The sequence below is a fragment of the Cebidichthys violaceus genome, unplaced genomic scaffold (genome assembly GCF_023349555.1).
Source record: "Cebidichthys violaceus isolate CVI_PGR_0920_01 unplaced genomic scaffold, fCebVio1.0.p SCAF_10, whole genome shotgun sequence".
In the NCBI taxonomy this organism is placed as follows: domain Eukaryota; kingdom Metazoa; phylum Chordata; class Actinopteri; order Perciformes; family Stichaeidae; genus Cebidichthys; species Cebidichthys violaceus.
The window spans coordinates 17,353,645-17,371,974 of NW_027176263.1; the positions used below are offsets into that span (position 1 = coordinate 17,353,645).

Genomic DNA, 18,330 nt, shown 5'->3' on the forward strand with positions numbered 1-18,330 from the left:
GCTTGTCTATACCGGCGTGGGCTCTCTTTAGTGCACCACAGTGTAGTGTCCTTTTCTTTAACCTGCTGATGACAGACGCACTGCTCTGCAACACAATCAGTGGTCTATGGGAAGCATCCATTACTTCATGTGTGTTGGCTTCAGTGTGGGAAGCATCCAAACACGTCCAGTCAATGAGCTCTTCTCACTACTTCAACTGAGCAACGTTAAATCACAATCCCTTCCTTTATTATGTCACTAAATCACTGACGTATCCTTCTCTCAAAATGATCAGCCCCGGTATGAAGTACAGACGTTACTGTACCAGAAGTCGTCATGTACTCTGTTGTCTCGGAGTACACGCAGTATGAAGCCCAGACCAATACATCTGTCTTGTTGAGTTGAGAGGAATCTGCGCTCTGAGCCCTGGATTAGTTTGACCTATCATTGACTTTAACATTGATGCCCAGAAGTTCAGGAGTTCATTCTCCCTTGACCTCTGCGTCTGCTGCCTCCCCCCCCCCCCCCCCCCCCTCCTCCTGCCAGTTTAGCAGGACTTCTTAGAGTAAAAACCAACACAGACAAATGTGCATAGCTGGGATGGCTGCTAGCTGCCTCGTGCACACAGGCGCTGGACAGACTACCCAACTCTCTGGGTAACACGGCCAACATCTTAGCATTAAAATACATTGAAATGTAATTCAACATCAGGGATGTCCATCACCTTTCACTAGGTTTGAGCAAAAGAGAGTCCTGTGATCCTGGATCCATTCATCAATGGTACCATTCTACCATTGATGAATGGATCCATGTGAAAACAGCCGAGTGTTGTTGATATGTAGCCTTTCTAAAGCTAGCACCAGGACGCGGCTCCTATGGACCTGGATCTCTAGATCTACATTGAGTCTACATGGAGATGTTATCACTCACACCAAAGAGATTGATTGAAAGCAGAAGAGCTATTTTCAAATTCCTATAAACAGTATTATTAATAGGCTGATAATTAATCCAAAATAGGCTGGACCATGATTTACTGGGAGAGAACCAAGTAACACTATGTGAAATCAGACATTCAGATTTCTACAACCCTCGTCTCTGTGCGGAACCAAAGCTGTGAAGCGACAGTGGGCCAGAGAACAGGGAGTGAACACGGTCGTACATTTCGGCGGGTCTATTTTGCTGGCAGAGCAATCAACACCTTCTTTTTGTCCCGGGTTGTTAGCATGTCTCGTCGTCAGCTGCGCCGGGCCACACCGGCCCGCTCGGCTCCCTCCCCTGATCCCACTCTATTTAAGAAGGGGTGCGTCAACAGGTCTGAAGCACTCCTGCTGAATGTGTCACCTCCTTTTCATTCAATATTTGCGCTGTGAAATATGGCCAGTTGTTTAATCGCCCCTCAAACACGGCCAGCAGCAGGACCGTCCTCTACCCACCATCCCTCAACAAGACATTTTTGACCCATGTCACCTTTACGGCACACACACACTCGTTTCAAAGCCCCAGCTGCAGCCCAGAAATAGGACGGCTTTTTTTGATTCTGGGTGTCCACTCAAGAGGCGAGTGCTTTTGTGCCAGTGTCCTGTTCCAAACTCCAACAGGAGGGGGATGACAACCCAATGGATGTTGTGCAGAGTTCGTCAAGTGACTTCACTCGAATCAGCCCAGCCATGTTCAGTAAGCCTGCATGTCGTCAGTGTTCATTTCAGCCACCGAAGCTACGCCGGCAAATAGTTGACAACCTTTTTCTAGAATAAAAACTACACAAAAAAGTGACCTCTGAGCACAAAAACTACGGCTATATGCATTACTATTTCTCATTATTATTTCAGTCAATGAAGAGAAACCGAATAGTAATTTGGAAGACAAAAATGATAAGAGTTGACGCCCTCCGGTCGTCTGTCAGTCAAATATCTCATTGGTCGGACGATTGCTGGTGTTACTTCAATAAGAAGAGAAGTGCTTCTTGATCCATTCTCATCTCTTTAATGAAGGGCGATGGCTTTGCTGCTATTCAACAATAACAACTATTTAGCCTACATCGTCCCACTACTGTGGGCGAGGGAGACGGTCCGCTCTGGTCCGCTCTGGTCCACTCTGGTCCACTCTGGTCCACTCTGGTCCACTCCAGCTCTAGACGCTCCCTGCAGGTGTCCTGGTCTCTCAGTCCTGACAGCCGCGCTGCTACGATGCTTATAGAGGGTGGTTTGCGGGGCAGAACCGGATGAACAACACGTATTCTGCGGGTCGGGCGGTGCGGAGTGGCTCTCTAAGCGGGCCGACTATTTATAAAAGCCTGACCCATGCATCACTTCATGATAGGCTTTGAACATATTTCAATGTTGGGTTTAATAAATAGCTTTTTGTTTATGATGTGACTTCAGGTGCTCTGAGTGTTGCTAACATTTAAGTACAAAACAATTAGGTTGAATGAATCATTTTGGCTACCAGTTAAAATGCACTCAATGCAGTTTTTTAGTCCATCCTGCAGATTTGTGTCAATGTAGTGGAGAACAACACGTCTTTGTAGACATCGAGGATGAAAATGAAAAGAGGACACGTCATATTGATCCACGTTGGAAATGAGATTCAAAATCTCACTGGGATTATCCTGGTTAAATAAAGGCTAAATAAGAAACAGAACACACACAACAACAACATGAAGCAACAAGACACACTACAATCTGCTCAAATAAGTGACACAACTACACTCCAAATCAAAAGCACTACTTAGTGATGAGAAAGTAACATTGGAAGTCCAGCCCAAGAGAGCATGTATGGAACTGTGAGAATCCCAGCTTGAGAGCAATGCGCGATGCAATGCTTAGCTAATTGGATATGTGTATTACAATGTCCGTGGTCACAGCACCCTTATGGGGCATGAAATAACAAGCAGCTGCGTGTGTCAAGAGACTCCACATGTGTGTGTGCTCGGTGTGTCTGCCTGTGTGTGTGGGAGGGATGGTTGCTGAGAGGTTTATTAACCCAGTCCATCAAGGCAGTGTGGGATTCACACTGAGACACCGAAGGCTTAAGGATGTGAGCGCCACACAAGCAAGACAGCAAGACGGTGCCTCTCCGAAATACTAATATGGGCCCTTATTTTCTACCACAACAACCCCCCCCCACACACACACACACACACACACACACACACACACACACACACACCAGCCAAAACCTCTACACCAGCACTGCTTCCACAGCTAGTGGACTGTGTGCTTTGATCTGAGCAGCTTTGCTGTTCTACTCAGGAGATTATAAATGGCGTCCTGGATTCTTCAGCGTCGACTGTGATTCACGCTGCAGAGCGCTGTATGTTTATGGTAATGATCAGCAGGGCGGTGAGAAGCCCACTTTACAGGACTTCACCCCGTAGAACTGTCAATATGGAACTGCAGGGCTACGGATTTAAAGGACCTATTTTAGTCCGTTCTCACAAACACATTTTACAACCACCAGCGTAGCAACATACCAGACATCAGAATGGTGGCGACGCCATTAACCAGCCGTGACTTATGCACTGTCTACATAATACCCTGACAAGTCAAAGTACAGCTCTGTGACATTAGCATGCTCAGCCTTATTTATGCTGGGTTGTGCTCCAGCAATAAACTCCTACGCTAAGCTACGCTAAGCAAAGTGGATTTCACGCTAGCAAGATTTGTTTTTCAACACCAAAATGAAATGAACCTTTGTTAAGTCTAAAGACTAGTTTTAGCTTGTATCACGATACTCTTATTTCAATTCAATGTTTCCAAAATAGTTGATAAACGTAGAACATGTTGGCCTAACGGTTTACAGCAGGATGGGGATGTCCACCTGTATTAAGGTGAAGCATGGCTTCACTGTTGACTGGCTCCTGCTGTGGAGACAATGTGCAAGATGGACGGACAGACGGACAGACGGACATCGTCGTCTAGTCCTTGAATATAAGGAGCCACAGATTGAAAACATCGAATAGGGAAACGATGAAACTTGGACTCCATACAAACATCAGTGGGACAATGGCAACGAGTCACTTTAAGGAGAACAATGAGTGTCTCTTCATTTAACGTCATTTTGTCAACGTCAAGAATAAACTTCACCACTCAACAAATGATATGGATTTAGGTCGTTTCATTTAACAGTGACGACGACCTGAATCACTGCAGAGGCTTAGATTTAAAATAAAAACACAACGCGTATACTATCAGAAAACCTAAGACGTGTCAAAATAATCCAGAAGCTCACTGACTAAACTTAGAGACGCGCTCATTTGTACGTTGAAAACCGACACCTGGCGTCTTCAGAAATTGTCAATACCAGCTTGTATAGTCGATCTTGTGCGGCCAATCAACATGTCACCACGTGCAGACCACCAGCCTGTTTTTAGAGCAGACCTCCGGTGATGAGCGGGGGGCTAACGGTGTTGATGCATCTCAGACCCTTCCTCAAACCCCCCCCTTATATAAACGCCTGGAGCTCAGTGTGAGTAATTAAAGCAGCAGTTAACTCAAAGCCCTCTAGCTCTGCAGTAAGCTACGGTGAGGTGGGTGTGGGTCGGGCTGAACCCCAATTACCACCTCGTAAGAATATGCTTAACAGAACATTAAAACAGAATCCATGTTGTGCAGAGGAACACACTAAATCTTCACCATCCAGTCCCAGCTGACAGCACGGAGAAGGTCTAGACCTGAACCGATCCGTCTGACTCAGTGGGCCAGGACTGGAAAAGAGAAATGGACGGCTAAACACAAGTCCAAAGGGGTCGGAATATGCAGCTCACGCTTTATTGGAAGGTAAAACTACGACAAGTACGTTCAAAGATGAAGCTTGAATGACAACGGGCAGTTTAGTGCGTTTTCTCTTCCGTGGAACCAAATCTAACAAGTGAGAGTTGTGCCTGGACACCTGTAGCTGTGCTGTCCAGCAACATCTGATAGATTGGCACGAGAGTCAGTCACATTATGGAGGGCTCAAACGAAATGCCGGATCCGGAGAAGACCCACCCGATGTTTCCAATCAGCTGCACCAGCAACAGAGAGACAGTTGCGTGTGCTCGGCACTGCTCCAGCATTGGAGTAGAATGGGAATAAAACGCATCAAACATGCCACTACATCACCCAGACGTACAGATCCTTATTATTATTATATCCCTAATCTTTATTGACTGTACCAAACTCCCACCGAACCGTGACTCCTGTACGGTTCTGAAGCCTCCGAGTGAGTTCTGTTCAATCACGACTTGAGCAGTAAATTGTGTCGATGCAATCAGGTTAAACAGTTCCACCAGTGACTGAGTTTAGATGGTGACAAGAAGCACTAGGGATTGACTGACCAATCAAAGATTCTTTAGAAATGGTGTGGAAACTGGTGTTTGCTTGCTGGAGGCTTTAGTGTGTCCATGCCCTCCTCCACCACCACCTCCTCCTCCTCCTCCTCTCTCTCGGTGCTCATGGGGGCTAGTTTGTTTTGCTCACATCTTGCCCACTGTTCCTGTCAGCACCTCCGTATCCTCCGCGGCACCTTGGACCCTCTCTTCCATCTAGCCCTCAGCTCTGTCCGTGCCCGAGCCCGATCCCCCTCCCACCCGACGGACGGACAGACACCCCAGCCGGCATGATTAATAGCCCTCTGCTGGGACGCTCCATCCACTCAGCACATTGTTGAGAGCCTCTGAAACAGTACAACAGTTGCATCCCCTCTTCACACCGGGCCTAAGCCCTGCCTGTCAGTCCCCGGTTAGGGCACTGTTAACTGGGCAGATTTACAGCTACTAACCAGTACTAGGTGGCGGCCTGTCTGGGGGGGGGGAGATACTCCTATTAATCATAGCTCTTTTGATGGGGGGCTTTTACAGCCAGTAGGCCAAAGGCTCGCACTGAATAACACCTGTATAATCCACGGCGCCGCCCATCAACCATCAATCACAGCTGCACACCGATGCAGCTAGTATTTATATTCTCTGTGATACGACGCCAGGCCACGGCATTCAGTTTGATTCATTAAAGAGTAACAGGTGACTCTGTAGAACATCTCCGATGGTACCAGTCTGTTCCCTCTTAAACGGGAGGCGCTGCTGCCGCTTCTCCTCGTTTCACATCGTCACCTGAGGATGTCCGGTGTTGGACTGTTGGTCAGACAGAACTAACACTCGGGTCACCTTAAGCTCTGAGAACTTAACACGGGAATTCTTACATTTTATTGACCAAAAAAATGAAGTCAAAATATATTTGCTACGTGAGTTATTAGCCACATTAATCATTAGTTAAGGCCTATTTCATAACAGTGGAAAAATCTTACAGTACAAGATTAATATTTAGTAATTTAAAAGGTAAAAATCCACATTTGTTGTGTCTTGTAAACTCAAGTGCAACAAATACATTTTTCCCACACGCCTTTCATCATGATGTTGATTGCTATCAAGTCCGTTAACGTTGACAGAGTTTTTATGTTTTTGTTTTGCTTTTTTTGCAATATTCTCACTGTGTACCAGGCTTCCTCCTCTAGACTAAACTGGGACACACTCAGGTCCACCATCAGCATGAATTCTCTTTGTCTTCTAAGACAAGACGCTGAATATCTTTGGCATTTAGACAATTAGCAATTTGAAGCCATCGACATGAATATGAGAAAGTGTGAACGGCACGTTTCATTATTCAAGAAGATGAAACCAAGCAGATTACTCAGTAACGTAAAGAAATCATCAGCATTAATGTATGTAGGCGCTATGCTAGGTGGATCTGACCAGACTTTAAAGTGACAGGTTATTGTCTTCTGACCGTGTCGTAAATATAACACGGACAGCAGGCCTGAGAATTTAACCCGTGACCTCATGCTTAAAGCTACGGGACACCGGGGCCACGCGGCCGACATGTGAAGAATCGCCGTGAGGCAGATTCTCCTTCCTCAGAATGCCTTCGTGAGTAAACATATTTGCATAAGTGGCTGAGCGACATGAATTATGGTTCCTCTTCTCCAGCTTTTGCCAGCTGCCTTCTGCCGGTTCAATTGGGAGTGATATATGTGCGAAGATCAGGTGGCCGTGAAGAGGAAGGGAGGGGCGAGAGGGTAAAAGGCCACAACCAGATCCCAAATGCTGGGGCCGCAACCCCCGGAGGCCCGCCAGCGCCCGCCCGCCCGCCCGCCCACAGCTGGGGACCGAGACGACACACACACACACTCAGGCTTCACCTTGAAATAACACTGACACAGGCGGCATGTGTGCATTCTCTCTTGATGACTGACGCGACGGTCAAATGTGATGAATTAGTGAGGTTGTCAGTAATGGATGGATTAGGCTGTGTGAAAACAAAAAGGGAACATTTTCAAAACACAAGTATCGTTATACCGGGCCCACCGAGCGCCTTCACCTCACTGCAACACAGCAAATCAACCAACGAGTTCATACGACGGCCGTTACATGTTGAGGCCTCAAACTACGTGGCTACAAATATATTATTTTTTTTGTCATAATTCTACTGTTCCATGCCAAATTAGCTCTGCTTTCTGCTCTGCTTTGGGGAAAGCAGGATAATTGTTGTAAAAGGTCAGCTGGAGAGTAATCAAATCATCCTCCGCAATGTTCATTCTGCAAATCCACGGCCATGCCCCCTGATGTCTACCTCTGGTGCTGTGCTGGTGATTCGAGTCAATTAGAGGTGTGCTTGTGAATTTCGTTAGTGTTTGGATGAAAAGAAGAAAGCTGTCAGTCAAAAGGCCACTCTGGCTTTGTATCTAGGGGGCTGCAAGGGGCTCTAAACCTGTATTTGTATGAATAAAAATGAAGGGATTTAGGAGAAGACTGTTTCTTCTGCAGACTTGTCAAAAATCTGACCTTCGCTGCAGCAGAGGGGGTTGATGGGAGCGGAGGGTCGAAGGAAACACTGGAAGATTTGAAAAAAAGCTGAGGCTCAGTGACTCCTGGATAAAAAGGTGCCTCTGAAAAAAAGAAATAGGTGAGCAGGAGAGGAAATAAAATGTATGTCATACTGAAAGGCTGTTCTTCAGGCTCTCTGCTCTCTGAGGTACAGCCCGGCAGCAGAATAAAGCCACAGAATTATTCAACAAGAGATTGAGACAGATTTGTCTGTGTGATGACAATCCCGTACGGCAGAGACCTCCTGTCAATGTCACGTAAGAGACAAAGACTCAATCTGCGGCTCCAAACAATGTGGCGGATGTTAGAAAGCCAAATACAACGACACTCTCTGTATTTCTGCATCCTTTTATTCGGTAGTTGATAATGGGAGTTCATGCTGTGCAGCAACAAATTAAATCAAACAAATCAAATCTGTCACCGTCAGTTGCTTGTTTGAAATTCCAGTGTAGTGCCTGGATCAGACGCAACGCGAGCGACACAGCCTCTCATGTCATCAGCTAACGATCCATTACTCATGAGCTCATGTCACACCACAAGGTGTCATACAAACTGAATAATATTAATATGAAATGATGAACAGTATATAGACACAACATACGGACGTAAGTAACAAGGCGGAGTTATCAATCAATCGAGTTGTCTATGGGTTTAATGGTACCGAGCTTCATTTAGTGGTGGACATTTTCAAGAGCTCTTGTCGTTCCTCGTTTCGAAAGTTTGAGCGTAAAAATTGTGACACTCAAAACTTTGTAATATATGGTCAGCTAAAAAAGAAGGACAAAAGGAGGACCAGCTTCGGAGACAAACTGTCCCGGCTGTAGCAACTCAAATTCAGCCAAAGCAAACCAGAGAGATGAGTGTGCTCTCCTCCTGGCTGTAGCTAACCAGAGAGATGAGTGTGCTCTCCTCCTGGCTGTAGCTAACCAGAGAGATGAGTGTGCTCTCCTCCTGGCTGTGGCTAACCAGAGAGATGAATGTGCTCTCCTCCTGGCTGTGGCTAACCAGAGAGCTGCATGTGCTCTCCTCCTGGCTGTAGCTAACCAGAGAGCTGAGTGTGCTCTCCTCCTGGCTGTGGCTAACCAGAGAGCTGCATGTGCTCTCCTCCTGGCTGTAGCTAACCAGAGAGATGAGTGTGCTCTCCTCCTGGCTGTGGCTAACCAGAGAGATGAATGTGCTCTCCTCCTGGCTGTGGCTAACCAGAGAGATGAATGTGCTATCCTCCTGGCTGTGGCTAACCAGAGAGATAAATGTGCTCTCCTTCTGGCTGTAGCTAACCAGAGAGATGAATAAATAATATAATAATGTGCTAATAGTAGTAGCACATTAGTAGTAGTAGTAGTTTTAAAGTCCACAGAAAGGAAAGAACAGCCTTGTGCTGTGTTGTGATGCTACACAGTGGGTACAGAAAAAGTCAAAATAATAAATGCATTCTTGTATCTCAGAACTGGCCTTGAAGATTAGGACTGATTTAAGTTAATAGATGGCATTTTAAGCCATATTCAACCATGAAATTATGAATTTAAGAAATGTCAATATCAACGGCAGCATTGATGCGTTTCATCAAAACACAGACATATTGTTTAGTTTAGAGTTTTGCAGTTACTCTTTAAAGACAGATGTGGAAAGCACTCGATTCTCTGGGTCTAATGAGGTTAGCGATGGGGCATTAGATACCAGGCTCGATCCAAACCGTCCCATTTGAATCAGAGGAAAAGGCGCCTGCTTCCTGGGGCCGATTACCCTGACTGACCGAACAAGGTGGAGCTGAAGCGTCACAACACATGGCCCGCCGTCGGCCCGGCTTCTTCAACTGTGCTCTCATTGTTCAGGAGTCCAGAGCGGAGGACCTTACATTTTGGAGACAAGACTTCCTTTCCCAGAACAATTTATCTCTCTGCTTGACAAGACTCCCTGCTATATTTACCCAACTAAAACTGCAGATGATATACTTCCAGCTGCACTACTCTCCAGCTCTGTGGCACATGGTCCTGTCAATCACGGCAGCTACAACACAACAGGAGCGCCAGCACAGTTTGAGAGCCTCAGCTAGACAGAGAGCGACAGAGGAATATGGAGAGAGGAAATAAGACGGACTGGGAAACCTTGTGGGGACTAATTCATACTTCTTTTGCTGGCTGGCTTTAGTTGTTAGAGACAGCGGAGGTTACACACCAGAGTGAATGGAATTACCGGGCTTTCATTAAGCAGACAGCTGGGCCTCAGCGAAGCCTCAAAGCAGCAGCAAAACTCAGCCCACCCGCAACACTTCCTACCAAAATGCGTTTCTGTAGAGAGCTCTATTAGGTTGTTATGCTGCTGCGAAAACAAAACAAATTGATCAGTCTGTCAAGCACAGAATTGGGCTCCACTGTGGTTATTTAAACTCCATTTTGTCTTTCATCAGGGCATGGATGTAGCATTTCAGAGACTGGGTGCACGGGGGATTTGGGCTTAAGGATGCAACAAGGCTTTCAAACATCCTTGACATGGACTCATTACTTCATGCAAATGCCCTAAAAAAAACAAAAGCTTCCATTCTGGTCAAATACAGTAACTGTAATGGAATCGGTTCAAGTAGAGGTAACAGAGGAGCGTGGGCCTTTGGTGAAATGAGGGCTAAAGGGAAAGGGTTATAGGAGAGGAACAGGCCAGAGGAGGGTTCACCGGTCCGCTGGATTCCTCCTCAGCCAGCAGTGCCTGTCCATCTCACAGCAGCAGCGGCATTCCCTGGAGGACGGCAGCAGTGGTGGGGGCTCAGGCTGTGCAGCTCCATGTGCTGCATCTTTCCCCATTGCTCACGGCTTCTACAACTGGAGCTGTAGGGCTGTGGGAGCTGCCAGGACTCTCATTGCAAAGGCATGACAGCATGCTGGATCGGACTCGGAGCCAGCTTGGGTCTCTCAGCAGAACGGGTGCTGTCAAGACACCACCACTGGTTTCTTCACCCTCATTTCTGTTCACCACACTTACGCTCTCAGGGCCGAATACGAGACTACTCCTGAATAGAGAAATGAATAAAACCTGGAGTATTGATAAGGTCCGGAGTTAGTGGTTACGGAGCGAGTTGTCCTCGTCTCAAACCTCCTCTCTCTGTCTGTCTGCTTTACTCTGACACACACACACACACACACACACACACACACACACACACACACACACACACACACACACACACACACACACACACACACACATCATGGCAGAGAGAAGAAGAAGATCCAGAGTGTGGCTACGTTTGATATTTCAGTAGATGCTGAGAACTCTGGTTGTCACAAATGCAATAAAACCTTCACAAGTAAGGGAGGTGATACCAGCAGTTCATCACAACATCTGGACAACGAGCAGAACAGAAATGCAGCTCAAGAAACACATGTTGTTTACATACATTAATAATAAAGTTGCGTCGCTTCTTTTCATAATCAATTTTCTTTTTTTCCTCACTAAATAACCAAAGAGAACCCGTAAGGAACCGAACCCATAAGCAGTATCGATAAGAGTGTCGATAAACTCCTAAGGACACCCATTCCTGCTCCAGACCCAGACCAGACCCTGGTATCTGCACCATCAAACCCCTTATAGGAGAGTAATGCTGTGAGGATCCACTACGATCAGGACTACGGCTGAAACTAACAGTTATTTTCATCATGGATTAATCTGCCGAATATTTTCTGGATTAATTTAATCAGAAAACAGTGAAAGGCCCTTCAGAATGTCTTGTTTTGGTCCGACTCTGAAACTATCTCAGACTGAAGATAACAGCTGCTCTGCAGAAAGCGCTGCTCTGGTCGTTATCATTAGTCCAGCTGTAAGTGCAGGCCTAGCACAACTATAGGCCACATCTGATCATTTGAGGGTCATGTCTGTTGAAAATATTTGTGTGCATACGATTCAAGTCCTGATATCTGCCGATTAATTGGCTTTCAGCTTCATCCTGCTCCAAACTATCTTTGTTATATCAGCCTTTACTAATGTATGGAGCTCTAACACTTTGTGTGGAGTATCCCTGAAATCACAGTCTTAAGTCGCTGAGGTTTATTCAAGTCATGTGTCTCTTTGATCAATAGTGACAGAGTCCAACTTAAAGCATGTTCTGTATTTCTGCAGATTGAGGGTGCTTTCAAACCGGACCTCCTTTGTGCAGTCCAGACTAACGCCGTTGGCAGCCCCACATACCTGTTATGGTGTTGAGTATTTCCTTGAGAAGGCCAAAGCTGTTCAGTAACGGGTCCTGTTCTTCATCCTGGGGAGAGAAAGAAACACGATGAGAACATGACGTTCAATCCAGCTCATTACTTTAAAGCTCAGTCTAAGGACGTATTAAGTTGAGCGTTTGCTATAAAGCAGATATCATACGATATCAGTAAATATTGTACAACGTCAAAGGTCAGCGGTTGAGAGAAGGAGCCCTCGTGACGCAGAGGAACAGGAAACATCCCTTTTCATTTGGGCGCCCACGTCAATCTATCTGCGTCTCAGCAAACACACGACGACAGGATCCTTTCATTCCACATATCAATACATTTTTGGTTTACATGAGCAAGCGTGTCGATGAAGTACGGGATTATGTAGAGAAACAAGCATTCTCCTGTACTCCTATCCTACAGACGACGTACAAACCCTGTGCTTCACAAGCGTTCACAGGCCAGGCGTACAGTAGAGGACAGCGAGCCTGGAGCCTAATATAATATAAGCTAATATAAGCCTAGCCTAAGTTATGCCGAGACACTGAACGATGACGAGTCGTGTCGAGAACTGTTGAACACTGCGAGTCCATATTTATTTCAAATTATTGCAACAAAGCGGACAGTAGATGAGTTGTTTTTATCATTTTTGGCGAGATTTCCACTCACGTTTCCTTTATTGACGTTTCCTGCCCCAATTGTCCCATTTTCAGCTATTTTGTCCCAATTTCTGTGGATCAACTGGTGGACGTTGTGCTTTATGTGAAGCCATCCTCGGGTCCAGCTGATGTCATGCCCCCCCCCTGTAAGTTGTATAAGAAGTTGGGGTGTGGTTTCCTCCCGTCTGCTCAGTACAGTGAACACGACCTTTTCTACCATCTCAAAGAACCGGGCCCTGACCCTTCCATCCACAACAACTACTGAGCAGTTTACAAACTTCCATTCACCGCCAAATTCTTAGAAAATATGTTTTATTACAACCTCTGTGCGCTCTGGGAAACAAGTGTGTTTTTAATGTCTTTCAGTCAGGTTTTTGGAAAAATCACAGCCCAGAAACTGCACCTTTCAGAGTCACGTTATCTGTTGATGAATGCAGATACCGGAGATTGCTCCATTCTCGTTTCACTAGACATAAGTTCAGCTTTTGACACGGTGGATTATGGAGTCTTGAGTGGGTTGGTGGACCCTGCAGTTGTCAGATTGAAGCGTTTGTGTTTCAATCAGTGACAGTGTCTCCTCTTTAGCCCCGATCACATTTCAGGGCTGATCTTAATAAGTTCCTTGTACATGCTTCCCTCACCAACCTGTGTGTGCCTTTGTTGTCAGGTCAACCAAGCTCAGCTAGGTGCTTTCTTTTAAAGCACTTCTCAAATCTCATTTTATCGGTCTTTTAAGTGAGTCGTCCTATGTTTTATAAGCTGCACATTTGACACACACAGTGTTCTAACTTTTCTGAAAGTCTTTGGTTTTGTTCAACGCATGGCACAATGAGGCAGGTCAATATCCTCGATAAGGAGTTATCGGCGGTGTAAATCACGAGCTTCACAGGAAGCTGCTGCAAGACTTGAAAAGCCCTTAAACAAACTTCATGAATTTGCAACAGGTAGACTTCAATCAAGTTCTTGATACGCATGAGGGACGATCAAAGGAGAATTAACATTTTAATGAGTTGTTTCTGTATCGGGATTTGACTTCATTTCTACAAATAGGAGGGCAAAACAAAGCAATTTTTACAACACCACCACAACAAAATTAGGAAAAACTGAAGCAGCAATAAACGACATGCTGTCCCTCCTACATGGGGTGACCGTGGCTAAGTGGAGAGCAGAGGGTCGGCGGTTCGATCCCCGGCTCCTGCTCTACTAGTCTCATGACAATATGTCCTTGAGCAAGACACTTAACCCCAAAATTGCTCCTGTAGCTGCGTCTACGGTGTGTAGATAGATACTGAATTGTAAGTCGCTTTGGATAAAAGCGTCTGCTAAATGACTGTAATGTAATGTAATGTAATGTAATGTACACCAGGATGACAGAAGTTAAGTACAAAGATAAGAGTCAGCGGTTATTGTGGCTTTTATATCAATGCAGACCTGTGATTCTCCCTGAAAACATTTCATCATCGCTCATTATGAACTTATTGTAAATGAAGTTGCCAAATTAAAATGAGTGACTAGATCAGTTTGAAGTTAAGTTTTGCCATATTCAGTGTTTATATCTGATCTAATCTGACCTCAGGTAAAATAACCACACAGAACTCACCAGTGGAGTGTGGGTGTTCCATCTGGAGTTTCTCTTGATCGCTCCGACGACGGTGCCGATTTCCCCCTGGACGATGTAGATGTTCTTGTCCACCATGCTGTTCTTCTGAGGGAAACACAGAGGAGGGGACGGTTGGTTTTGGCAGAAACCTGCACAACTTATATTCCCTTTAAATAACTGTAGAGTCACAAAATGCATTGTTTTTGAATACATTGTTTTATTACAGTGTTTTTAATGTCTGTAACTCATCCAGCTCACAAAACAGAAACCCTCGAGTTTGTTTTAAGCATTAAAATCATGGATCATGGAACCTCTGTTTGAAGGACCACTGCTCTACCACTGAGCCACAGTTCACCTGTGGGCATGATAAGAGCTACAGCGGGCAGAGGGGGGAAAGGGATGACCCACTAAATAGGACGAATACCATTTTCTACTACTTAAAAACTCTTTGTGTGCATTGAATGCATTGCATCAGTCAGCCTGGTGAAGACGGTCTCAGGTGCTCAGGAGATGTGGGGCCGACAGCTAGTTTGGAGGACGGTGAGAGAGTCAGAGTCCGTCTGGAGGAACCGACCGATGCTTCAGAAGCTTTCCCATGCCGGTGAATCGTTACTACTGCTTGACTCACAGAACACGAGCTTATCTTTACATGTGACAAACACTAGAACACATCTTTGTTTGGTTCAGATCACTGCACCACACCTCATCATTCCCTCTAACATCACAAACCATATCGCAATATCAGTCAAAATAATAGCAATTACATTGTTTTTTATTATCAGACAATGTATTTGATTCATAACTTGCATTATCCAGAAATCTAAAGTCTAGCAAACATTACTATGAAGCAGATGATCCAAATATTAGCGAGTGAATCAATTATCCAACCAATAGATCAACAAATCAATGAATGAAACCTTTGAGTCAACCACCCACACACACACACACACACACACACACACACACACACACACACACACACAGGCTATGTAGAACATATGAGGTACTTAACTAGCTTATATTGTTTCTCATGACAAACATGTTTGTCTAGGCTACAACGACTCCTGTACATACACTGGAATGAATTTGCAGGTATGGGTAAGTCGTCATTTAGGTTTAATGTTATATAAAAATCTGCAAGAAGTATATGAAAATGAAGTCACCGAGCTTAAAGTCAAACTAAGAACTATCAACCTCAAAGGGATATAGAATCTAACAACCAAACGTTGTACCTCGACAATGCCTTAAACCAATAAGGATAACCAAACCAAATCAAAACGACATGCTGTTCATATTTGACAAGCGGTACGCCTCAAAATGGTTGGATTAACCTTCTTCCTCGTGTCATGAAAGCCATGCCAGATAATGCTCTTACTTTACAGGAAGATGTAGGGATGTAGAGACTAGGTGGCGGAGGCCACGCTCTTTTACATTCACGGTAAGCAGCCTATTCAAAATACTAAGAGGATGGAGGTCTGACAGACGGAGGCCCGGACGCAGAGACATAGTGTGAACGGCTTATGGGTGAAAAGACGGTGATATACTGTATATGAGTCTTCACTGGGGATTACGTTTTTTAAACCGCCCCTTCCAATCTGAATGGGTAATATTGAGTCCTGGTCTGATATTATATTTTCTGAAATAATGCAGCCGTACAGTAGACTCCGTAAAAACAAGCGAGTCGGTCAAATGTTTGAAAACCTGCCTAAATGGCCTGCGTCACAATTTACCTTTAATTGTTTTCATATACGTTTCAACAATACAACACAAATAAATCTCTCTTTGTATAAAACAAATGCCGTCATTTAATTAGTACGAACATACAGTCACTGCTGTCTCACTGTAGGAGGACACAATGAACAGGTTCTGCAGGGTTCCTTTGGAATGGTGAGACCATTGTGCTATGCTCATTCTCAAAATGTGTTCCATTAAATACACTCCATTCAAACTGTAGACAAAATACACGTCTCCCATTCCAGATCAGAAGCGTATACTACACTCGAATGAGAGGTCAGGGGACAGCATCTGTCTGTCCAGATGTAAGTGTTTATGGAACAGTCCATTTAGTCAGGTAACGAGTTCCTCCATCACAGCTTTAGTGATGACACCGACGTGTCAGGCTGGTAACGAACACATGACGACCACACGTTGTTGAGTAATCTCAAGACGTCCCCCCCTTCTCTAAGATATGAATGCTAACAAGCAGCTGGTTTGTAGCTGGATGGGACAACATTATGTCTTCAACCCTTTAGAGACAATCTGGTACCAGAGCTCCAGACATGTCGAACCCGAACCCAACACAGCTATAGTTACCCTCTCAATGCACGTTACACAAGTGCAACACAATACAGTCAGACAACAAAGGGCAGGTGGTACAGTTAAGTTAGTTAGCTGTCAGGTGAGCTAGGATGATGGTTTGTCGCTAGCTAGCTAATTAGATTAACTAAGTTAGCAAGTCAGTGGCGTCTACTCGAAAGCAGAGCTAACAGGTTCGCTCTCCACCACACGACGAGCTAAGACTGCTGAGTGATCTGGTACAGAGTCAGAGTACACGTAACTACCCACGTTATCTAGTTAATACCCATCTACGGACTGAAGAGTTAACACATTGCAATATATTAGGGTTAGTGTTGCACATATTACCTGTCCAGAAAGCTCACAGCTAACTGCTTAGCTAGCGTGTCAGCTGGCTAAGGATGGGTGTCTTCCGTGTTTGTCCTCTCAGACAACAGTCATGTATTTCCTTGATATTAAAAAATAAAACGCCTGTTGGCAAGTATACAAGTAGGCATTTCTGCTTCTTCTAGAAATAAATGTGTTACCTGTGTGTGGCTGCTATTCCAAAGATGGAGCCCTGCTGTAGCTAATGCTAGCCTAGTTAGCAAGCTAGCAGGCTAGCCGGCCAACAGTGAATGAAGAAGACCAAAGTTCAATTCACTACGACAACAGGACCAACTAAAAATGTCGGACATTCCACTGCGTGATAACTTAATATGTCCAAACTCCACTTATGTATTCACTATTCAATAGAATGCCCCATACGTGAATAAATTGAACACCTTCCTGTAGCTGTCAATCTGGTCTTGGTAAACACACTGACGTGGAAAAGCTCTGCTGTCTCAACCTAGCATGATGACAGCCTTTTGATTGACAGCCCACCAAAGTCATCGCTTTACGCGTAATATAGGACTTTAGAATACAAGAACACACCAGACAATTACACTTTTACGGTGTGTTCGCGTTTGTGCACTTTTTTTTTATCATATAGACTCTTAGGGATTCCCCGAAAGGAAAATATCGCTATGCTACAGAGAAATAAGGGCGGGACAAAGGTAGCACGTTAATCTGGCCGGGTTGATGACGGGTTGATGACGACAGCACGGTCTGCAGCTCCATTGAAGAGACCAGTCTCTCTCTGACAGCTGGACTAGATGTTCAGGCTTTCTCTTTCAGTATCCCCAGGCCCCAGTGCTACCAGTGGTTTCAATCATACTGTAACATATGACGTGATTTTTGGGGTGAATATTGTTTATTGTATGTAGAGAGTAGATGCATGCATTCTATCAGTTTATACAGCCTTTACACAGGTTACTATTGACAATCTAAAGGAGTGATAACATGAACATAGCTGCCATTAGATGTATGAGCTTGGAGGTGTTTTCATGAGCTCATACCAAAAGGGTGCAAGGAGTGGAGGATGAATCTGTCTCAAAATGATGTTTGAATTGTATTGATGAGTCAACTCTTTTGGTAATTTGTTTATAGTTTACCTTCAAGTAAAAATACCAAACTTTATTTAATCCCGCTTCTCAATTGTAAGGATTTGCTGCTTTTCTTTGTCTTGTGTAAGGCAAGGCAAGTTTATTAGTACAGCACATTTCAACAACAAGGTAATTCAAAGTGCTTCACATAAAACCATTAAAAGCATCAAAACATAATGCAAAAGAAGAGGAGACTTAAAAACAATTAAGAAAAGTCATTAAAACACTAAAAAGCAGTGTAAGAAATAAGATACAGTAGTGAAATGCAGAAATGCAGGAAATTGCTTAA

The 18,330-nt window shown here is 44.8% G+C and overlaps 1 protein-coding gene across 7 annotated transcripts in view; it reads right to left on the minus strand.

Moving 5' to 3' along the window:
* gbf1 (golgi brefeldin A resistant guanine nucleotide exchange factor 1) overlaps positions 1-17,366 on the minus strand; it is a 68,235-nt gene extending 50,869 nt beyond the window's left edge. For 3 of the 7 annotated variants that reach the window (XM_068728055.1, XM_068728047.1, XM_068728039.1), the window contains exons 1-3: positions 16,924-17,366; positions 14,281-14,385; positions 12,014-12,080 (exon numbers count right to left, since the gene is read on the minus strand). In XM_068728055.1, the coding sequence (XP_068584156.1) occupies positions 12,014-12,080; positions 14,281-14,376 (163 nt within the window). In that variant the 5' untranslated portion in view covers positions 14,377-14,385; positions 16,924-17,366. The remainder of the gene's footprint in view (positions 1-12,013; positions 12,081-14,280; positions 14,386-16,923) is intronic. The other 4 variants (XM_068728008.1, XM_068728022.1, XM_068728015.1 and 1 more) reach the window with 4 other exon arrangements.
* Between the last annotated feature and the right edge of the window lie 964 nt (positions 17,367-18,330).